Source organism: Enhydra lutris, unplaced genomic scaffold, assembly GCF_002288905.1.
Source record: "Enhydra lutris kenyoni isolate GAN:26980312 unplaced genomic scaffold, ASM228890v2 scaffoldscaffold9, whole genome shotgun sequence".
In the NCBI taxonomy this organism is placed as follows: domain Eukaryota; kingdom Metazoa; phylum Chordata; class Mammalia; order Carnivora; family Mustelidae; genus Enhydra; species Enhydra lutris.
The window spans coordinates 74,195,729-74,213,881 of record NW_019154093.1 but is presented as its reverse complement, the minus strand read 5'-3'; the positions used below and the strand labels follow the sequence as shown (position 1 = coordinate 74,213,881).

General features: G+C 53.1%; 1 protein-coding gene across 2 annotated transcripts in view; it reads right to left on the bottom strand.

The window, feature by feature from the left end:
* Positions 1-17,949, bottom strand: part of LOC111143397 (solute carrier family 6 member 17) — a 45,261-nt gene extending 27,312 nt beyond the window's left edge. The window contains exons 1-2 of one of the 2 annotated variants that reach the window (XM_022497102.1): positions 17,857-17,949; positions 1,231-1,603 (exon numbers count right to left, since the gene is read on the bottom strand). In XM_022497102.1, coding sequence (XP_022352810.1) covers positions 1,231-1,516 — 286 coding nt within the window. In that variant the 5' untranslated portion in view covers positions 1,517-1,603; positions 17,857-17,949. Of the gene's footprint in view, positions 1-1,230; positions 1,604-17,856 lie in introns of those variants that run through there. The other variant, XM_022497103.1, reaches the window with a different exon arrangement.
* Between the last annotated feature and the right edge of the window lie 204 nt (positions 17,950-18,153).

Sequence of the window (18,153 nt, the reverse complement as noted above, 5' to 3'; positions counted from 1 at the left end):
AGTCGCAGAGGTGACGTGTCCTCCCACGTCGTGGACGCTTGTCATCATCTCTCCACACACAAGAGAGCCACACACCTAGATTTGTATCCTTGCTCTGGGCTGATCTTGTAGCCACTCAGTGACCTGAGCCTGGCCACATCACCCAGACCAAAAGCTCTAACTGGCAGTTACTGATTGATTGATTGATTGATTGACTGATTGGGGCGGGGAAAGACCTTTCACAGCTTGGAGAGCGAATGGTAAATGCTCTCGTGGAAAGAGAAAAGCCTCTGGCCTCAGTTATATAGGCTCGAAGGGCCATTCTCACATTCTGCCCTTCAACAGAGATTGGAAAGGAGGGGAAGCTTCCAGCCAGACTTGGCCTCTGAGCCAGAGAGGGTGTGTTCTGGAGAGGAGGGAGTGTCCCTGAATGGGGCTGCATCTCTGGGAAAGGCTCCATGGCCAGAGCCCCATGGAACAGAGACAGAAGGGGTCAGGTGAAATGCCTACAAAGCTGTGGCCAACCATCAGGCTGGCATGGGGCAGTCCCAGGCCACGGGGACTAAGAGCCACAAGGGCTCTCTGCTGACTCTCACTAGCTGTGTGACCTTGAGCAAGTCATCTAACCTCTCTGTGCCTCAGTTTTGCAGTCCCTACCATGAGGATGATGACTCTTCCCCTCACATAGAGTGTAGGGGGAATCAGTGGTTGAATTATATGAAATTGGCATTTTGGTTGTTCCAAGACGCTCAAATACCAGCAATTTCATGCATTTCAGCCTAATATCCAATAAGTGCTGAACAGGGCCTGGCACCCGGCAAGCATTTCGTTAGAATGGCCAACCGCTGCTCTTCACTATACCTCAGATACGAGTTAAGCATTCTACATGTAAAGCCCACTGAATCCTCCCCACTCTGCTGTGAGGCAAGATCGACTCTTACTCCCTTTTTACAGATGAAGAACAGAAGGCACAGAGAGATCAAGCAACTTGCATGGGGTCTCTGGTCTGGTCAGCTGCGTTGGGGTCTGCCCGGGCCGTCCCGGGCCGGAGCGCGTGTCCTCGCTATCACCGCTCCCGGCAGCCTCTTGTTCACTGTTAACCATTGGCTCTTTCTGGGGAGCCTTCCTCGAGAATCCCGAGCCCCACCCTCCAAGAGCCCCAGCTCTGCACTAGCCCAGGGCTGCTCCTTTCCACGCCTTGGCCTGGCCCGGCTGCGGAATGCCATCAGGGCAAGCAGGGCCACCTCTTACCGCCTCCATTTTTCTGACACAGGTAGGGAAACCTCCAGATGTTGCCCAGGCCCACAGAGAACCCAATCTGGGCCAGGATGTACTGCAGCTTGCTGTTCCAGGCCGGCCGGTCCTCAGCCTCCAGCTCCTCATCTGCCGCCTTCTGCTTGCCACCGGCCTCACCCGCCACGTTCAGGATGCTTTGCTTGTAGTCCACCGGCTCCTCGAGGGCCAGCAGGTCGGCCACCGACTCCGTGACATGCTCGTTGCTGTGCTCACGCTGCGTCACCTTGCTGTTCTTCGGCATGGGTGCCGCCTAGGCCACACAGCCCCGCTCCGCCGCACTCAGAGAAGGTGACTCTCGGCTGCCGTCAGCTCCTTCTCATCCGGGGACCTGGGAGAGCGACCGGGTGAGCAGAAGAGGATTAGCTGACCGCAGCAAGAGAGGCGGGGAGCCCACATGGGCCCCAGTCCCCCATCACTCCGGGGCACACACTCAGAGGCCGGGCAGTGAGTGGCCTGGAACACTGAGCTTGTCTTCCTCCCCATCACAGGGTGCCCACTGAGGAGCTCAGAGTCTGCAGACTCAGTTTTCCCACAGGCCTTATGTGAGCAGCACTGAAAGGTACACCTAGGGGCACCCGGGTGGCTCATCAGTTAAGAGTCTGCCTTCAGCTCGGGCCATGATTCTGGGGTTCTGGGATTGAGCCCCGTGTCTGGGTTCTTTCTCAGCAGGGAGCCTGCTTCTCCCTCTCCCTCTCTCAATCCCCCAGCTTGTGCTCTGTCTGCCAAATAAATAAAATCTTAAAAAAAGAAAAAGGAAAGAAAGGTAAACCTACTGGGGGCAGGAGAAGCCAAACCAGACACCAACCCCAAATAAAGGGCCCTCCATGACAGTATCCCCCCTTCCCATAACTGCATATCCTAGAGTGTTCAAGAGGCCCCCACAGCCCTCCCCCCGCCCCAGGTGGCATAGGTTGGTGGCCAAGCCCTACCCCTCTGGAGCTCTACATAGCTAAACCACCCAGTGGGACCCAGGGAGGCTGGTGTCTGCCATCTCTAGGGTCTTTCTATTCCAAATACGGTTCATGGGCCAGGAGCATCACGGGGAGCTTGTTAGAAATGCGGACTCTCAGGATCACCCCCAGACTGACTGAGTCAGTCTCTGTATTTTTACAGAACTCTCTGGTGATTCAAAGGGACATTAATGCTTGCAAAAGAAAAAAAAAAAAAGTTAGAGCTCCAACCGCAGCGACCCTGCACATAGGCCCCTGCATCCCCTGCAGTCCCCAGGCAGGAGCACTAACCAGGTTCTGCTAAGGATTCTGGCACGGCCGCCCTAGAGGCGTCTGCTGAGTGCCAACAAATGCTGGGTCATCGCTCAGCGCTGACACTATCTGAGGGCCACTGCAGCCAAGAGCCAGTTCTCCATCCTTCGGTGACAGCTTTACAGCAGATAATGTCTGCACGATGCGGGCGGGGGAGGCAAAACCCTCCCCGGCTCCTGCCATTCCTCATCTGTCTTTCATGCTTTTCCTTAAAGAAATAAAGCACCAAGGAAATGAGTCCTTTGAAGGATATCAACATGCTGTGTTTCAATGTACCTCCTCGTCAAGGGGAGGTTGGAGGATTTAAAATTAAACATGCATACACCCGGCCTGCCATTGCCCTGCATCTTTCGAGGGATGTAAATTACCCAGTAATTCCTTGACGAAGGGAAGTAGTTGCCTCTGGAATCCGCGGTCCCGTCTGTTCTCATCTGTGCCGTCAGAACAGCGCGGGCAGCGGCTCCACGAAGCAGAAGCTTCACCCAGACTGCCTGGCCGACTGAGTAACACCCAGGCTTCAAGGGGACCTGACCAACCAGATCCTGTTACCTGTGTAGTGACGCTGGGAGACCCGATGGATGGAGGCCGTCTACACCGGTCTGTGCGGTTCGCCAGCCCTCCCTGGGCCAGGCCGGGAACCACAGCAGCAGGTGACACCTCCCTGCTTTCCACATCCAAGGGAGACCATGAGTCTTTAGTGACTACACTGCCACCGCCCCTCTTCTGTCGATCCCAGGAACAGTCAAGGTCTTGGGCTTGAAGGGACTGAGACAGAACCGGTCTGCCTAAAAGACCTCAGAATTCGCTATAAGAAATGCAGCTCTCTGCTGGGACTCCTCCTCACATCTGGTCAGGCGGACGTTCCATTGTGTCCCGAAGGGAGTGTGTGTTCCGTGGACCCTTCAGCCCTCAGCCTGCCCAGGATGCCATGTGGCCCATGCCTCTTAAGGGAATGGTGCCTCAGAAGGCATGCAATGGGGAGGCCTATGTTCTTGCCCGTGTTGCCAGGATGAGCCCCTCCCCCTTCCCTAGTCAGCAGGTCCCTCTCACCAGGGCATTCAAATAGAGAAAACTTAAGGCCCATGCAATGTCTGGCTGGCTGGCTATCCTAACTCCCCTACAGTTTAAACAAGAGTTTTAATTAAAAACTAGAACTGGGGGGATGCCTGGGTGGCTCAGTCGGTTAAGCATCTGCCTTTGACTCAGGTCTTGATCCTGGAGTCCTGGGATCGAGTCCCGCATCAGGCTTCCTACTCAGCGGGGAGCCTGCTTCTCCCTCTCCCTCTGTCTGCTGTTCCCCCTGCTTGTTCTCTCTCTCTCTCTTTTCACCCACCATCAAATAAATAAATAAATAAAATCTTTAAAAAAAATAAAAACTAGAACTGGGGAGAAGGGTTGGGGTCCCTCTGGAGATGGCAATCACTAGGGTCCCAGCTCAGAGCCTAAATGCGGGTACTGGGCCTGCAGTGGAATTTGATCGGGACGGATCTGCAGTGCATTAAGTATGATTTACTGCCCATCATCCCACAACTGGAGAAAACCGAAGGGGATTCCCGCAAGTCCACAGAATTTATCCTGCTGCTGGCCAACTGGAGGACAAGCTTTCCCATAAATAGCAAAGAGTGGCAGCTCTGGTCACCAACAAAGAAAGGGCTGCGGGGGGGGGGGGGGCGAGTCTCATTTAAGCTAGGAGGACTCAAGGACAAAATCAGCACATTCTGGTAAAGCCAGGGAGGGCTCGCCACAGCAGCATCACAGAAACCATAGGAATCAGCTCAGCCGAAGCCTCTTCCTTCTTCCCAAGATGTGAGTGAGCATCCTGCATCACAGGAGGGGGGCCCAGGGGCCTCCTGGGCCATCAGGCTCACAGGACAAAAAGTACTGGTGCAAATTTGCAAGCAGAGCCCCTGGGCTGGGCGACAATCCTGACTGGAACGTTCTGTGCCCAGAAACACGCTCAGTGACAACCGAGTCTGACACATAGAATATTAAAGCTCGAGGGGCCCTAGCAATATTCTCATTTTCTATATGAGGAAATTGAGGCCCCACAGATGAAGTGACTTGCCCAAAGCCACTGGATCAGACTCAGCATGGGGGGGGGGGGACAGGAAGAAGATGGAGGTGGTGAGGACGGCAGCTTTGCAATCAGACGGGCCCGAGTTGGAGAGTTCCCATTTCATTCATTCATTCTCTCCCCTGACACCCATTTACTGAGCTCCTTCTCTGTGACGGGCTCTGTTCTAGGTGCCTGGGATGCAGCAGCAAACAAAATAAGCAAAGTATGTCCTCTCGTGGAGTTTATATTTCTCGTGGAAGGGCCAGATACTAAAGAAAGAAACGTACCATGGCCCACTGGGTACAGGATACAAAGAAATAACATGGACGGGGGTGGCGTCGCAAGCTGGAGGGCCGCCATTTTATGGTCTGGAAAAGCACCCCTGAGGAGGGGATGTTTGAGCAGAGGCGCTCAGGAAATGTGTGCCAGGTGAGCGAGCAAACGGATGAAATGGGAGCGCTCAACCCCTGGCCTGTCTCCAAGCCCCTTCCCTCCACCACAGCAGCCAACTATCGGGACTTCAGTGCGCTGAGAGGGGTGGGAAGCCATTTCACCTTAACAATGCGGCTGACAGTCCTCCTGGGGGTGAAAAGGGTCTACGTGATGACAGGTCCCCCTCCGAGGGAGGGCTCCCATGGGGACTCAGTGGGTGGACACATCCAAAGTGCCCAGTCCTGGCACCAGGAAGGATCCTGCTACTGGGAAGCCTTGCATTGTTTGCCTTAATTCACTTAAAAATATGCAAGCCCTCCCTATTTCTATCTTTTTTTTTTTTTAAAGATTTTATTTATTTATTTGACAGAGAGAGATCACAAGTAGGCAGAGAGGCAGGCAGAGAGAGAGAGGGAAGCAGGCTCCCCGCCGAGCAAAGAGCCTAATGTGGGGCTCGATCCCAGGATCCAGAGATCATGACCTGAGCTGAAGGCAGAGGCTTAACCCACTGAGCCACCCAGGTGCCCCAGCCCTCCCTATTTCTATTTGGTCACAGAAATACCATTGCTCCTCAGGAAAAGCCAGAGTGAGTTTGCGGAGGAAGAGGGATGAGGGTGGAGAGAAGCATTTTCCACCCACACCATCTCAGAAAGGTCCGAGCTCTGTCAGCAGGGACGGGTGCTCCCCACCTTCCACCGGAGGCTGCTGGGGCAGCACCCTGCAAAGCCCAGCCCACCCCCCTCAGGGACCCGGGGCCACAGGGACGCAGGTAAACGCCACACAGCACTGGGTCTTGGGTCTAAAAATCAGCAATGTTATTACAAATATAAACGTGGCCTCATCTTAATGTTTAGCAATATTAGTAGTGGAGGGACAGCTCCTAGTTGTGATCATTTGAAACCACTTACAAACAGTTTTTACTCAGTCTACTGGCACGGTCTGGGGAGGGGACACTGCTCAGAAGCCAGACTGCATGGGGTCAAACCCCAGCTCGTGCTCACCGGCTGCCTGGCTTGAGATCCGTTTCCTCAGTGGTCAAAGGAGGATAACGGTGCCCACCTTACACTGTTGTGGGGAACAGCAGTTAGGTGGGTCTCAGAATGGCACCCAGCAAGGGCTCACAATTGTCACCTCTTCTTGACACCTCATTCGATTCACAGCCAGCCCGGGAAGTGAGCGGGGGGGCGGGTAGCCGCGCCCCAGGGCAGGACAGCACCTGGCTCACACCACGTGGCTGTCAGCACCCACGTCTGCTCACTCCTGCGCTGCCTCCATGTTTTAAAGATGATGGGGCACCAGTGACTTGGAACGACCCTACCTTCCTACACCCTCCAGCTCCCTGGGAGTCCCTGGGCTTGGGAAAGGTCAGCTTTCAGACCAGGCTATAGGAATCCACCATGTACCCAGCCAACAACCCTGGGACAAGCAAGATCAGAGAAGGACCCAGAAGGGGCAGATTCCTCTCTGCCCCTGACTTTACAGGCCATGGAGCCAGCCACGATTAAGGTATCAGGAAGCCAGCTAGGTGCTGGTCCCAACCAACCACCAACCAACTGTGCGAGCTGGCCCCATTACCCTGACCTCTCTAGGCCTCTGTTTCCCCATGTGTAAAATGGATTGGTCTGCACGATCTCTGAGGCCCTTTTCAGCCCTGCCTATATCCAGGGTGTGTCCCTCCCGCACAAGGGTGTGAGCAAGGTGTGACCTGCCTCGGGTACTTGACACAGCAGGTCCTTCCACCTATCTTACCCACTCTGTCGGTGGAGAGTTCGCTGGGCTGTCGTGGGGACGCTCTGACGGCTGGCCCAGCCAAACTCGAATCGTGGCCCTAGAGGAGTTGGGACAGGCCGGATGTCAGATAACAGAGTTCCGGGGTGCGCTCTGAGAGGAATGCTTCAGTTACCTAAAGCACAATGCCGGGGGACTCGAGAACAGAGAACGCCTGGCTGGCAGATCCATCACTTAGCAACAGAGGCTAAGCTTCCAGCTCAGCAGAACACGTGAGAGAAGCATCCCGGAGGGAGTGAACTGCGAAATCTTCTTAAAAAGAAAATAATAATAATAATAATAATGTGACGAGGAGGCGAGCAGGTAAAAAAACCCCGGGCCAGAGGGCCAATAGGTCCCCAACAACTTTTCAAGCGTGGCTCCCAGTCATCCCCTCCGGGGTGAGGGGCCAGCCCCTCTGCTCCAGGCAGCCAGAGCTGGGGGCCTTCTGGAACACAGCATCCAGTCAGCCCCCTGAACATCCGCCTCCTGGGGTCAGCGTCTCTCTTGTTCAGGAGGGTTGGCCCAGGTAACTCAGGGGACGGACTCGAGGGAATCACTTATTTTCCCAGCCAGACTCCTCCCAGGGTCTGTGTGGTGGGGTCACCTTCTTTGGGAAAGGAGGGAGCCAAGGTGATGACAGACACCCCCGCAGAGCCCCACTTCCCTGAGCCCCACGGGGCACACCTTGCTCAGCACCCCCAGGGTCTCTTGGCTCTGGGGACAGTAGTGCACATTCTTAAATGCGAACCTTTACAGTGGAGAGCTGAGAAGAGCCCCCAGGAGGGGAGGCCAGGAGAAGAACACCCAGCCGCCTCGGCCATAAAGCCAGGGTCCAACTCAAGGCTCATATGTGGTGGGCAGGAAGCCAGGTCAGGGTCCTGCTCTCTGGACAACTCCACAGCTTCCTGATTTCCATGTGACAAGCGGTTGTGGCCCAAACACCTCTACTAATTACCTCAGAGCCTCTGGGCTTCAACTGAGCCCAGAACAGATCAGACTGTTATCAGAGACACAAATTGTCCTACAAATTATTTTTAATTGTTTTATCGAAACTTCTGGTAGTCACCTGGGGGCAAATTGCTCCTGACAGGCCCTGGCGGGCCTCGATGGCTGCTCTCCTTGGGTTTTCTCATCCAGCTCCATTCTTGACCTCTCCCCGCCCCCCCCACCCTCCTTCCCAAGGGCACAGAGCCCTGTTAGCACATCTGAGCCCACCCTCGCTCCCACCTCTTGTGCTCTAGTTCAGACCCTTCCTCAGTCAGATGCCTGCAGCAGGCTCACTTTCCTATAGGCCTTCGGGACATCTTCCTGAAATTCATGTCACCCACTCCCACTGCCTCCTGGAGAGAGCCCACTGCCCTTGCCAGACACATTTGCAGCTCCTCCCCTGGGGCCCCTTCACCCCCAGCCTCAGCTGGCACTTCTTCTCTGAAGCCCCTCTGCATAAAACCTTCCCTAGTCTCTGCCTATGGAACCTTCCAGCCTTCGAAGGTGCATCTCAAGGTCCATTGCATCACCTCTGTGACATGTTCTGTGATGCTCTAAGTGAGAATTAATGCTCCTTTCTTTCCCCTTCTCGGCACGGAACTTAGAATACTCTTCCACGCTTTTCCCATAGTCACCTGTGTGCACCCCTGATTCCTCCTCTGAACAGGAAGCTCCCTGAAGGCAAAAACCCAGGTGTACCCAGCTTTGTGTCCACCCGCCATTGCCCCTAGTCCAGCCCAGCCCAGCCCAGCCCAGGCCTGCCACACACTGAACAGAACAGGGTCCCTACAAATGTTCGGGTCCCTGCCTTCCCCTCCTCCAAGGGCAGCCTGCTTCCCTGTTGAAATGCTAACCACTGCCTTCACCTTGAAAGAGAGGCAGGGGGGAAATGCTTACGCACTTGAGAGATATGTTTAAACTTGCTAGGTGTCTGCCTGTCCCAGCTAGGGTGACTAATCGGGTGCAGCCCTGCAGCCCATGGTGGGAGGACCCCAGGACTGGGAAGCCAGTACTCTGTTCTGCAATCATCTGTAAAATAGGAAACAGTGCTTACCTACCAACTGCATCTGGTTACCACATGGTTAGAGAGAGAAAGCAAAAGAGAAGTTTATCAATGAGGCAAATAAACAGAATGGTCATTTCCAACTCCGTTTCAGAGAGTTGTCAGGTTGGTGTGTTTGTCTCTCACCTGTATTTCAAAGAATACCATTTTTGGTTCTGCAAAACCAAACCTTCATGTATTAATATTTTACGTGCTCAATAAATATGACATGAAGGAAGCGAATGAGTGGACTCATGAACTGGTGCATTTTGAAGTCCCCAAATTTTCCAGAGTCTGATAGAATTTCCCAGCTCCAAAATTTTCCTATTTTCTGATGCAATATTCTGATCTCAAGAAGACATTATGTCCCCAAAGGCGCCCCAAGGAGCAGTTTATTTTTTATAAGGTTTTTATTTATTACACACACACACACACACACACACACACACACACACACACACATATAGAGGGAAAGAGAGAAAGCGTGAGCTGGGGGAGGGGCTTAGGTAAAAGGACAAGCAGAGTTCCCACTGAGCAGGGAGACCTGCAGGGAGACAACTTTGGGGCTCAAACCCACAACCCTGAGGTCCCAACCTGAGCTGAAACCAAGAGCTGGTCACCCAGGCGCTCCCCCAAGCTGGCGGTTTAAAGCAAAGGTGAACTAAGAAGTCCAGCCAGCATTCACAGACATTTTTTGTCTTACAAAGGATCCACTCTTTGTGCCTCACTTTCTCCACGCCGTAGACAGGGTCCATTTTCACCTCAGAGAAATATACCCTAGAGGGGCACCGTCTTGGCCCAGAGCATTCCACAAGGCCAGTGGGATCATTCCGAACAACAGCTCAGGCAAAGGAGCCAGTAGAATCTTCCCCGGCCGGTCTCACCTTCCTGTTGCTTTTGCCGAGCGTGTTCTCTGCAGCTGGTATTTTGTTTTCTTAGTCAAGGAGGAAGGGAAGCAGGAAAAGGGGCAGATGGTCCAGAGGGGGAGGAACTGGCACTGGAAGAAGTGGGCGGGGCTAGCGCAAATAAAATCTTTTGGTTCAGCTTTACCATCTCACGTGAGGGGGGAAAGGCATGCCCGTGGGTGTGTAAGCAATAGCAGCCCCGTGGCCACCCCACAGATGCATTAACCTTGTGCCAGACTCTGGGTGCTAAGGGAACTTCTGAAGGCAGGGGGTGGTGTAGTGATAAACAACAACCACGACACACAGGGGACCCTTCTTGAGGGCTGGCTCTCTAGCAGCCCCTGTGTGCAGCAGCGTCGTCTCCTGCCCATTATGGGATGAGGTTGGTCCCACAATTATTTCCATTCTACAGATGAAGAAGTAGAGGTTCGAAGGGATTGGTTACCTAATTTCACTGAACTTAAGACCCTTTGATGCTGGCATTCTCTTGAACTTACCGGGGAGGGTCAATGGAAGTTTTCCACCCAATCACCACCCCTACCCAATCAATAGCCATTTTGAGATACCACTGATTGTGCATGGTGTCCTGAATTGACGACGTGACAACGTACAGAAAAACGCATCTTGGAACTGATGAGGTAAGGCAACGGGTTCCTAGACACAACTCAAAATCTGGGGGCCCTGGGTCCACACCAGTGCAGTCTGACTCTGGGGCCTGGCTCTATACCTCAACACAAGCCCAGAAAGATGGGCTTCGGAGAGAGGGCAGCCTGGTTGGAGTCCTGCTCTCCTTACTAGCTGTGAGTCTTCAGGAAACTGCATAACCTTTGTGGTCTTGGCTTCTAGATCTGAAAAGATGGAGAAGACAGCCCCAATCTCACAGAGGCGTCATGAGGATAAAAAGATAACACAGACACCATCCACCCCTTCATGTCTTGGGAGATGCGGGGGAGATGGGCTTGACCCAAGTCTAGAGGCAAGCTGCCCACAGTCTGGCAAAGAAGAGTGTAACAAGCATGTGGGTCCCTCATGATGTGGGGGGGGGGTTGCTGCTGGGAGACACAGGTGCTGGCGCTCCAACTGATGTGCTGCTTTCTTTACTTCCTTCATCCAATATTTACTGAACACTAAGTGCCAGGCCCTGTTCGAGCACAGCAGAGAACAGAGTAAACGGTGTCCCTCCCTCATGAGGTTTATATTCTTGCGTAAAGTGACAAATAAAAATCAGACAAACATATAATCAATATTGTGTATATAGACACATACCTGTAGTATACATAAAGATCGCACAAAAATATGTAATAGTGAATGTGAGGGGATGGAGTGAGACAGGGATGCTACGACATATAGGGGGAATAGGTGGGCACATTCTCATAAAGACCTGATAGAGGGAGAGAATGAGCCATGTGAGTAGCCTGAGAAACCATTCAGGGCAGAGAGAATAGGAAGTGCAAAGGCCCTGAGGCAGCCTGCTTGTGAGTACAAGGACCAGAAAGAAGAGCCTGAGCCTAGAGCATCCTAAGCAGGGAAGAATGGGAAGTGCTGACAGGAGGATAGCTAGACTCCAGAGAAGACTTGCAAAGCATGGAAAGGCCTGGGTTTCTTTTCAAGGCTAGCAGGGAGTTGTTTTAAGTGTCTGAGCAGGGGAGTGATGTGACTCAACTGTTTTTAAGGAGATGACTACAGGACAAGTGAAAAAACAGGGAGGACAGGTGAGAGGGGATGGTGACCCAAGCCTGGGTGATGGGTGAGGTTTAAGTTTTAGAGAGAGAAGGAAAAGGAGGGCCCCAATCTGCTGCAGAGCATATCAGGTCCCAGACAGGCAGAAGACTCATGAGACTGTCCCAATTGGAAAAAGACACAATTTTTTAAAATCAGATGTGAAAATAAAAAGTTCAGGAGCAACGAGTAAAAACCTCACTACCTTCTTTCCTCATTCACGGGAGGCTCATGGTGGTAACAGATGGATCCTCGCAGTATCTGTCCAAATTCTCTGACCTGGATTTTCTTAAAGCCACTATTTTGTCTTGTTTCAGAGAGAGATAGAGGGAACCAAGGGGGTCCAATTACCTGAGTTACCCACCAGACTGCTGAAGTGCACTTGAAGGAATAGCAATCAGAAACCCTTAATTACCGTCCCAACATTATGTCTCTTTCCTGGGAATGAGAAGGGTTTGTGCCTCTTTGCTCATCAGCACTCAGTGCAGCTTTGTGGAAGGGGTGGCCAGAAAAGTGCTCCTACTGGGAACAGGTCACAGGACAGCTGAGATCACAGCAAAGAGAGGAAGCATTTTTTTAAAAGATTTATTTATTTGAGAGAGAGAGAGAGATAGTGCACAAGTGGGGGGAGGGGCAGAGAGAATCCACAAGCAGACTCCCCGCTGAGCATGGGGCTCAATCCCACGACCCTGAGATCATGACCTGAACCGAAATCAAGAGGCGGCCACTCAATGGACCGAACTACCCAGACGCCCCAGGAGCAAGTATTTTTGAGGACCTGCTATGCTTACATACATAATTTATCCCCCAAAAATCCTGGGATAAAAAATGTAATTCTCATTTACAAAGAAGCCAAGGCTAAGGGAAGATAACAAGTACAAGATTAGCCTGTCATGAAGTGTCAGAGTGGGGATTCAAAACTCTGTAGCCCATTTCCTTTCTGATATATTGGTGCTTTCCAATCTTCTGTATGTCATAATACACAAAGAAAAGAATGCTGGTTGGGACACTGGGGCTACTCCAAAACATGAAGGCATCACTGTTTCCGGGCCATGCACTACCTGTATGTGGCACCGGTGAGGAAGTTCTCCACTGGGCCTGGCTGTGTTGCACAGTGACACACCTGAATCTCACTCAGCATGTCAACAGTGAGGCAAGTCCTTCTACCATCGTTTCTCCCTGTGGTTAGGAGTTTCTTCATTTGGCTAGGTCCTTCCCTAAAGCCAATGGCATAATGAGAGTTGGGGAACTGGTCAAGGAGATTCCTTCCAGCTGCTCTAAAGGAGTGTCCAAATCACTAGCCGGAGGGTCATCTCCGTGGTGTGCCAGGACCGTGGACAGTGCCCACCGGGCCATTCTGGGAGCTAACTGTGGGTTGCGGCTGCCCTCCTTCCCTTAGACCCACCCCCAGGGAAGAGAAGGTCCACATCCTCACATCCTCACTGAATAGGCACCTGGCAGCACCTGATGGAGGCACTCCAGCAGGTGACTGTTCTCATTCCTCAAAAGGGAGCTTTAACAAACATCACTCCTGACCTGGAGTGGGATTTAAAACCACAGGACCCGGGAGTCTTATAATTAAAGAGAAAAATGCAAGCAGCAGAATTTGGGGGTGTGGACCAATGAATTATTTTTGTGAGTAAAAGAATAGGTGGCAAATTAGTGGTGCACAGAATCCAGGGGAAATTCTAATTAACCCAGTAATTAGAAACGATGGAGAACAGTGAGAGGCAACTTGTTATCTCCAAATGAACCATGAGTAGCCTTGGAAGATCGAGAGGCAGCTCGGTGGGACAAACGCAGGAGATGAGATGAGCCCAGAGCCCAAGAGCTGGGCATTATTTCCTCCTGCCTATGCCTTCACTCCACAAGAGGCCCCATCCAGATAGGGCTATAAGTCTCAATCCCCAGGTTGGAGACTCAGGCTACTCAGGACTCACCTGACCCAGAATTATTCTCCAACAAAATATACCCAGTCACGAACACGAGAATAATGTAGTACAGTAATCCATCTTGTATTTGAGCTTAGTTTCTCACCTGTAAATTTTCTGAACACTGTGAATATCTAGTTTTTTTTTAATAACCAGTTTTAGCCATGATTGAACCACATTTTAATTTAAATAATTACTCATGGAGGTGGAAGAGGGGGAATTTTCAAAGCACTGTATCTGCACAAAATGGCTGCTTGTGCAGCAAGGGCCTCTGGGAGAACTCTTCATGTCCTTTGGGGGTGGGGTGGGGGAGCAATAATGCTTACACTCCAGTTTTCCACCCTCACTTACAGGAACTTCCCCAAGATCAACGGTGGCTTGGAGGTACAAGGCAGGATAGGACAAATGGGCCTATTCTACCAAGGCTGGTGATTTCTCAGAGAGTGAAGAGATGAAGAGGCAGGAAGAATCAGAAGTTACATTTCCCAGAGCAGTCACGGACTCCAGGGCAAAGCCCCAGGGGTGAGGACAGTGGGCTCTCCATGGGACAAGACTAGGAAGCAAGCAGCGTCCCTCTGAGCAGCCCATGCCAGCAGCTGCCGTAAATAACCTTGGAGTGTTAACAGTTTCGCTCTGGGGTCTGGGACCTGACCAGAAATCCCTCCAAGTCCCTGGCACGTGCTCTCCAGCAGAGAAATCTGACACACCAGAGCTCCCAGCAGCACACGGCCGTCCTTGATTCTGCGGAGGCAGACATCCTCTGGGTACCATCCAGCCTGCCGGGACTCTTCCCTCGCTGCTTCCAGCACCAACCCCTGACTTGGATAAACTTTAAGGAATGAGGTCAGGAGTGGTAGAGATCAGGAAGAAAAAGACCAACAGGACCGTAAAACATGACAATGGAACCTGGAATCTTCGGCTGGATTCCAACCCACAACGGACCAGATTCCCCAAACCGTGGAAGTTTACGTATGTTCATTCTCTACCAAATTCCCATTGGTGGAGGCTCATTTTCTGCTTCCTTGGGGCACTACCTTAAAGAACCGGACCCACAGGCTTAGAACACCTTGTTTGGATAAATGCTCAGGTAGCCAGCAAATATTTATTAAGAGCATACTGTGAAGATATCACATAAGTGGTTCGGGGCATAAAGTTTGGATCCTGCCATACCTGAATTCAAATTGTCAGATTGCTGCTCACTACTGGTGTGACCTTGGACAAATTATTTCACCTCTCTGAACCTCAAGTCCCACATCTGTAAAGTATAGAGAGCACTATCCGTCTCCTGTGGTTGTAGCGAAGATTAAATGAGATGGTATATGAATAAAGCACTTAGCATAACACCAAAGCCTTCGGTAAAAACCTAGGTGTCATCATTGTGTGCCAAGCATGGCGTGAGCTGCTGGAACCCAGAACGGCAGTCACCCCCCTAAAAGCACGCCAAGTTGGCCTTTCCCCACAGGTCACTAACCCGCCTGTCTAGGTTAGGGCACTAATACAGATCCACCAGCGGTCTTGTGCTTCTGACCTCTGGAAGTCTTAGACACAAGGTGGGGGAGGATGATGGAAAAGGACTTTGTGGTGGCTGACTTACAGAGTCTTTTCCCAGCCTGGGTGCTCCAGATGTTTGGCTGTGAGAATGCCTTGCAGCCCAGCCCAGGAGCAAGCCATAACTCAGATCTGCTTCCAGGAAGAAAGCTCAAATCCATCTTCCCTTTAAACTATTCTGCTGCTTATCTTAGCAGCCTTAAAGGGACTGGTGATGAATTGTCCTGCTGCAGCTAACTTAGACAGGAAAGGAGCACGAGGGGAGGGAAGGTGCACATGCAGAGAGATCCTGCTTGTCAAGAATGCCCTCATCTCAGAAATTTGCTGCCAGATCCAGTGGGGAGGGCATACCTCCAGGGTGCGTGTGCCTCATGCACACACACGCGCACACACACACACACACGCACTGCCAGTAGTAGACTGGAGTCCCCTGGGCCAGCATGGCCTCTTGCTGCACTGGGGATCCCCTTACTGCCTTTACTTTTGAGGCGCACACATCTTAGCTCACACCAAGTCTAGAGACATTACAGAAAGAGAGCAAGGGACCAGGATCCCTCGGGAAAGGCAAGAGAATAATACAGTCTCCTCTCCGGGATGGTTGTCATGCAGCTTCCAACTCCATGGTGGACAGGACAGGTGGGGGTATGGGGAGAAGGGCAAGATCTGATCCAAGGGCAGGGGTCCTTGAAGTCCACCCAGCTAAATGCCACAACTTGAGTGCAGGCCACAGTCACGCACGATCCTAAAGAGTAAAGGTCCATGCAGGAGTCTCGCCCCGGAGCTGTTGCAGACAGCCAAGCACACCCATCAGACCCAGCACAACTCTTCCTGCCACCCCTCGCCCTGTAATCCTGCTCTTACTCAGGGTGTCCTGGGGAGACCCGAAGGTTGGGAAGAGGTCAGTTTAAAGCTGAATTATGGGTCCTTCTCAACCACGTGTGAAGCCCTGACACTTTCATTGGTCTCCATACCCCCTCTCACACCAAGGCACAAGGGCAGGGAGAGAAAGAACCACCGCTGGTTACGGGCCATAAATAAAAGGGTGGGGAATCAACATTTTATGAGCATCTGCCAGGTGTCCAGCAAGGGGCTCCAAATAAGCCTGAGAAAAAGGCACTATAGGCATCCCCATTTTATAACTGAGGAAATCAAGGCTCTGGAGGTAAAGTGACTTGTCCAAGGTCACCCCATGCCAGCATGTGGCAGAGCATGGGGCCCATTTCTGTCCACAATCACAGAGCCTCCCACGGAGCCTGTGCTCCAACCCACCCCCCAACCCCTGCTTGCCTTGCCCGTGAGGCCAGAGCTCTAGGACCCCTGCCCAGGAGCCAGACAGCCCGAGCTCTGCTTAGCTCACCCCGAGGACTTGCCCACCTCTGTGACCCCAAAACCCTGGGAGCTCTGGGGTTTCTGCTTACAAGTCCTGATAAAGAACTCCATTCAACTCATAAACAGCTGACACACAACTCTGTGTGTGACTCAGGCCAAACGAACTGACTCCAATCAGCACCGGTGGGCACGATTTGCCTCCTGCACTGAGTCACTCGGGCCAAGCTGCAAGGATTTGCTGAAACTCACCACCTACTTAGCTGCAGCTGCTTCGTTAGAGAAAAGGCCAGCACAAGAGCCAAAACCTCTGATGGTCCCACTGGATGGGCCACAGCCAAGGACAGTCAGGTGTGACCTCAAAGCCCTTCCTGCTTGGGTGATGGGTCTACCTCACTGGACCATGGGACAATGTAGGCACAGCACGAAATACAGGAATCCTTTGCTGTTAACCTCAACACACTCTGACCTTGTTCTCCAGGCATCCATCAGAATGTCCAGCACCATCTAACAGGCTCCAGTTCAAGTTTTGGTTGAATATTTGGGGAGCCATTACAGGATTTTCTTAGCTCCTGGAAGTTCCTATTGACAAGGACAGCCCCCTCACAAGCATCTTTTTTTCTGTATACCGCTGCCCTGTCTCCCCAACCCAACCTTCCTGTCTCACTCTCACAGCTGAATTGCACCCCCACCAAGGCAGCTCTGGTTAGAAATTTCCTAATTCCTAAATGTTTTCCCAAAGAAGGAAAGAGGAATAGGATTTAAAAAAAAAAAAAATTTTTTTTTAAACTCCACTTGATAGCAACTGGGTCCTATAAAGTGAGTGGCCTCAGGATTTCCGAACACTTAAAGTCAAGAAGGGTTTTGGGCTTTTAAAAGATAGCACTAGGCTTCCCTCCTCAGCCCTCCCCAGACTACGGCGAGCGTAGTTTGGGAGCACGGTGTGCACAGGTATAAACGTGGCAGAGGCCTCTCCCGAGACAGTTCTCCAGACCCACACCCCGCGCACGTCCCCCATGTCCGCCATTCGGTTGCCAGACGCGCTTCCCTCGAGGGAAGATGAGCTCCCCGCTAGCTCCGAATTGAGCGCGGTCCAGCCCCAGACTGGGAATTAAATATTCATCTCGGCCGTGAGCTCTCTGCTTCTCTGGCCAATGTTACTGTCAAGGTCACGGGCCTGAAGCCCAGCGGCTGGGGCTGGGGTCTCCAGCCGCGTAGAAGCCTCCTCGCGGGAACTGCGCCCTGGGCGCGCAGCTCCGGGCGGCCACACCTGCCGGGCCTCCAGCCTGGTCTTCCGCGGGGCGCTTGCCTCTGCAGCTCTGCCCGGTTACCCCGGAGTTCTTGGGCCCTCCTGAGCCCGGGAAGCTAGAGCCGGTTGGCCAACCCGTGAGCGCGGAAGAGCGCGAGCTCCGGGGTTCCGTCTCCAGGCAACAGCGGCTGGAGCGGCGGGAGGAGCCCGGGGCCGGCTCAGGGCCGGGCGGGTACCTGGCGGCGCCTCCTCGCGCCTCTGTCCTTAGGCCTTCCTGGCTGGGGCGGGGCCGGAACGGCTAAAGTTGCGGCGGCTGGCGTGGTAAACCCAGGCGAGGCGCGGCCGGCGACTCACCTGTCCGGCGTGGGCCGTCGCGCGGATTCGGACCCTGCACTCCGGCCGAGTAGCTGCGGTCCCAGACGGGTGGCGGGCGCACCGCCCCTCCCACGGGCAGCCCGAGTCTGGCGGCGGCGGGCACCGGCCCGGTCTGGGAGGGGACCTGGAGTAGCGCGTCCGCGCACGCGACTCTGCTCGCTCCTCGCTCCCTCCCTCGCCGCCGGTCCCGGCCCAGATCCCGCCCGCTGCGCGCTCGAGCCTCAAGGAAGCAGCGCGGACACCCAGGTCCCGCGGTGGAGACGGCGCGTGCGGCTG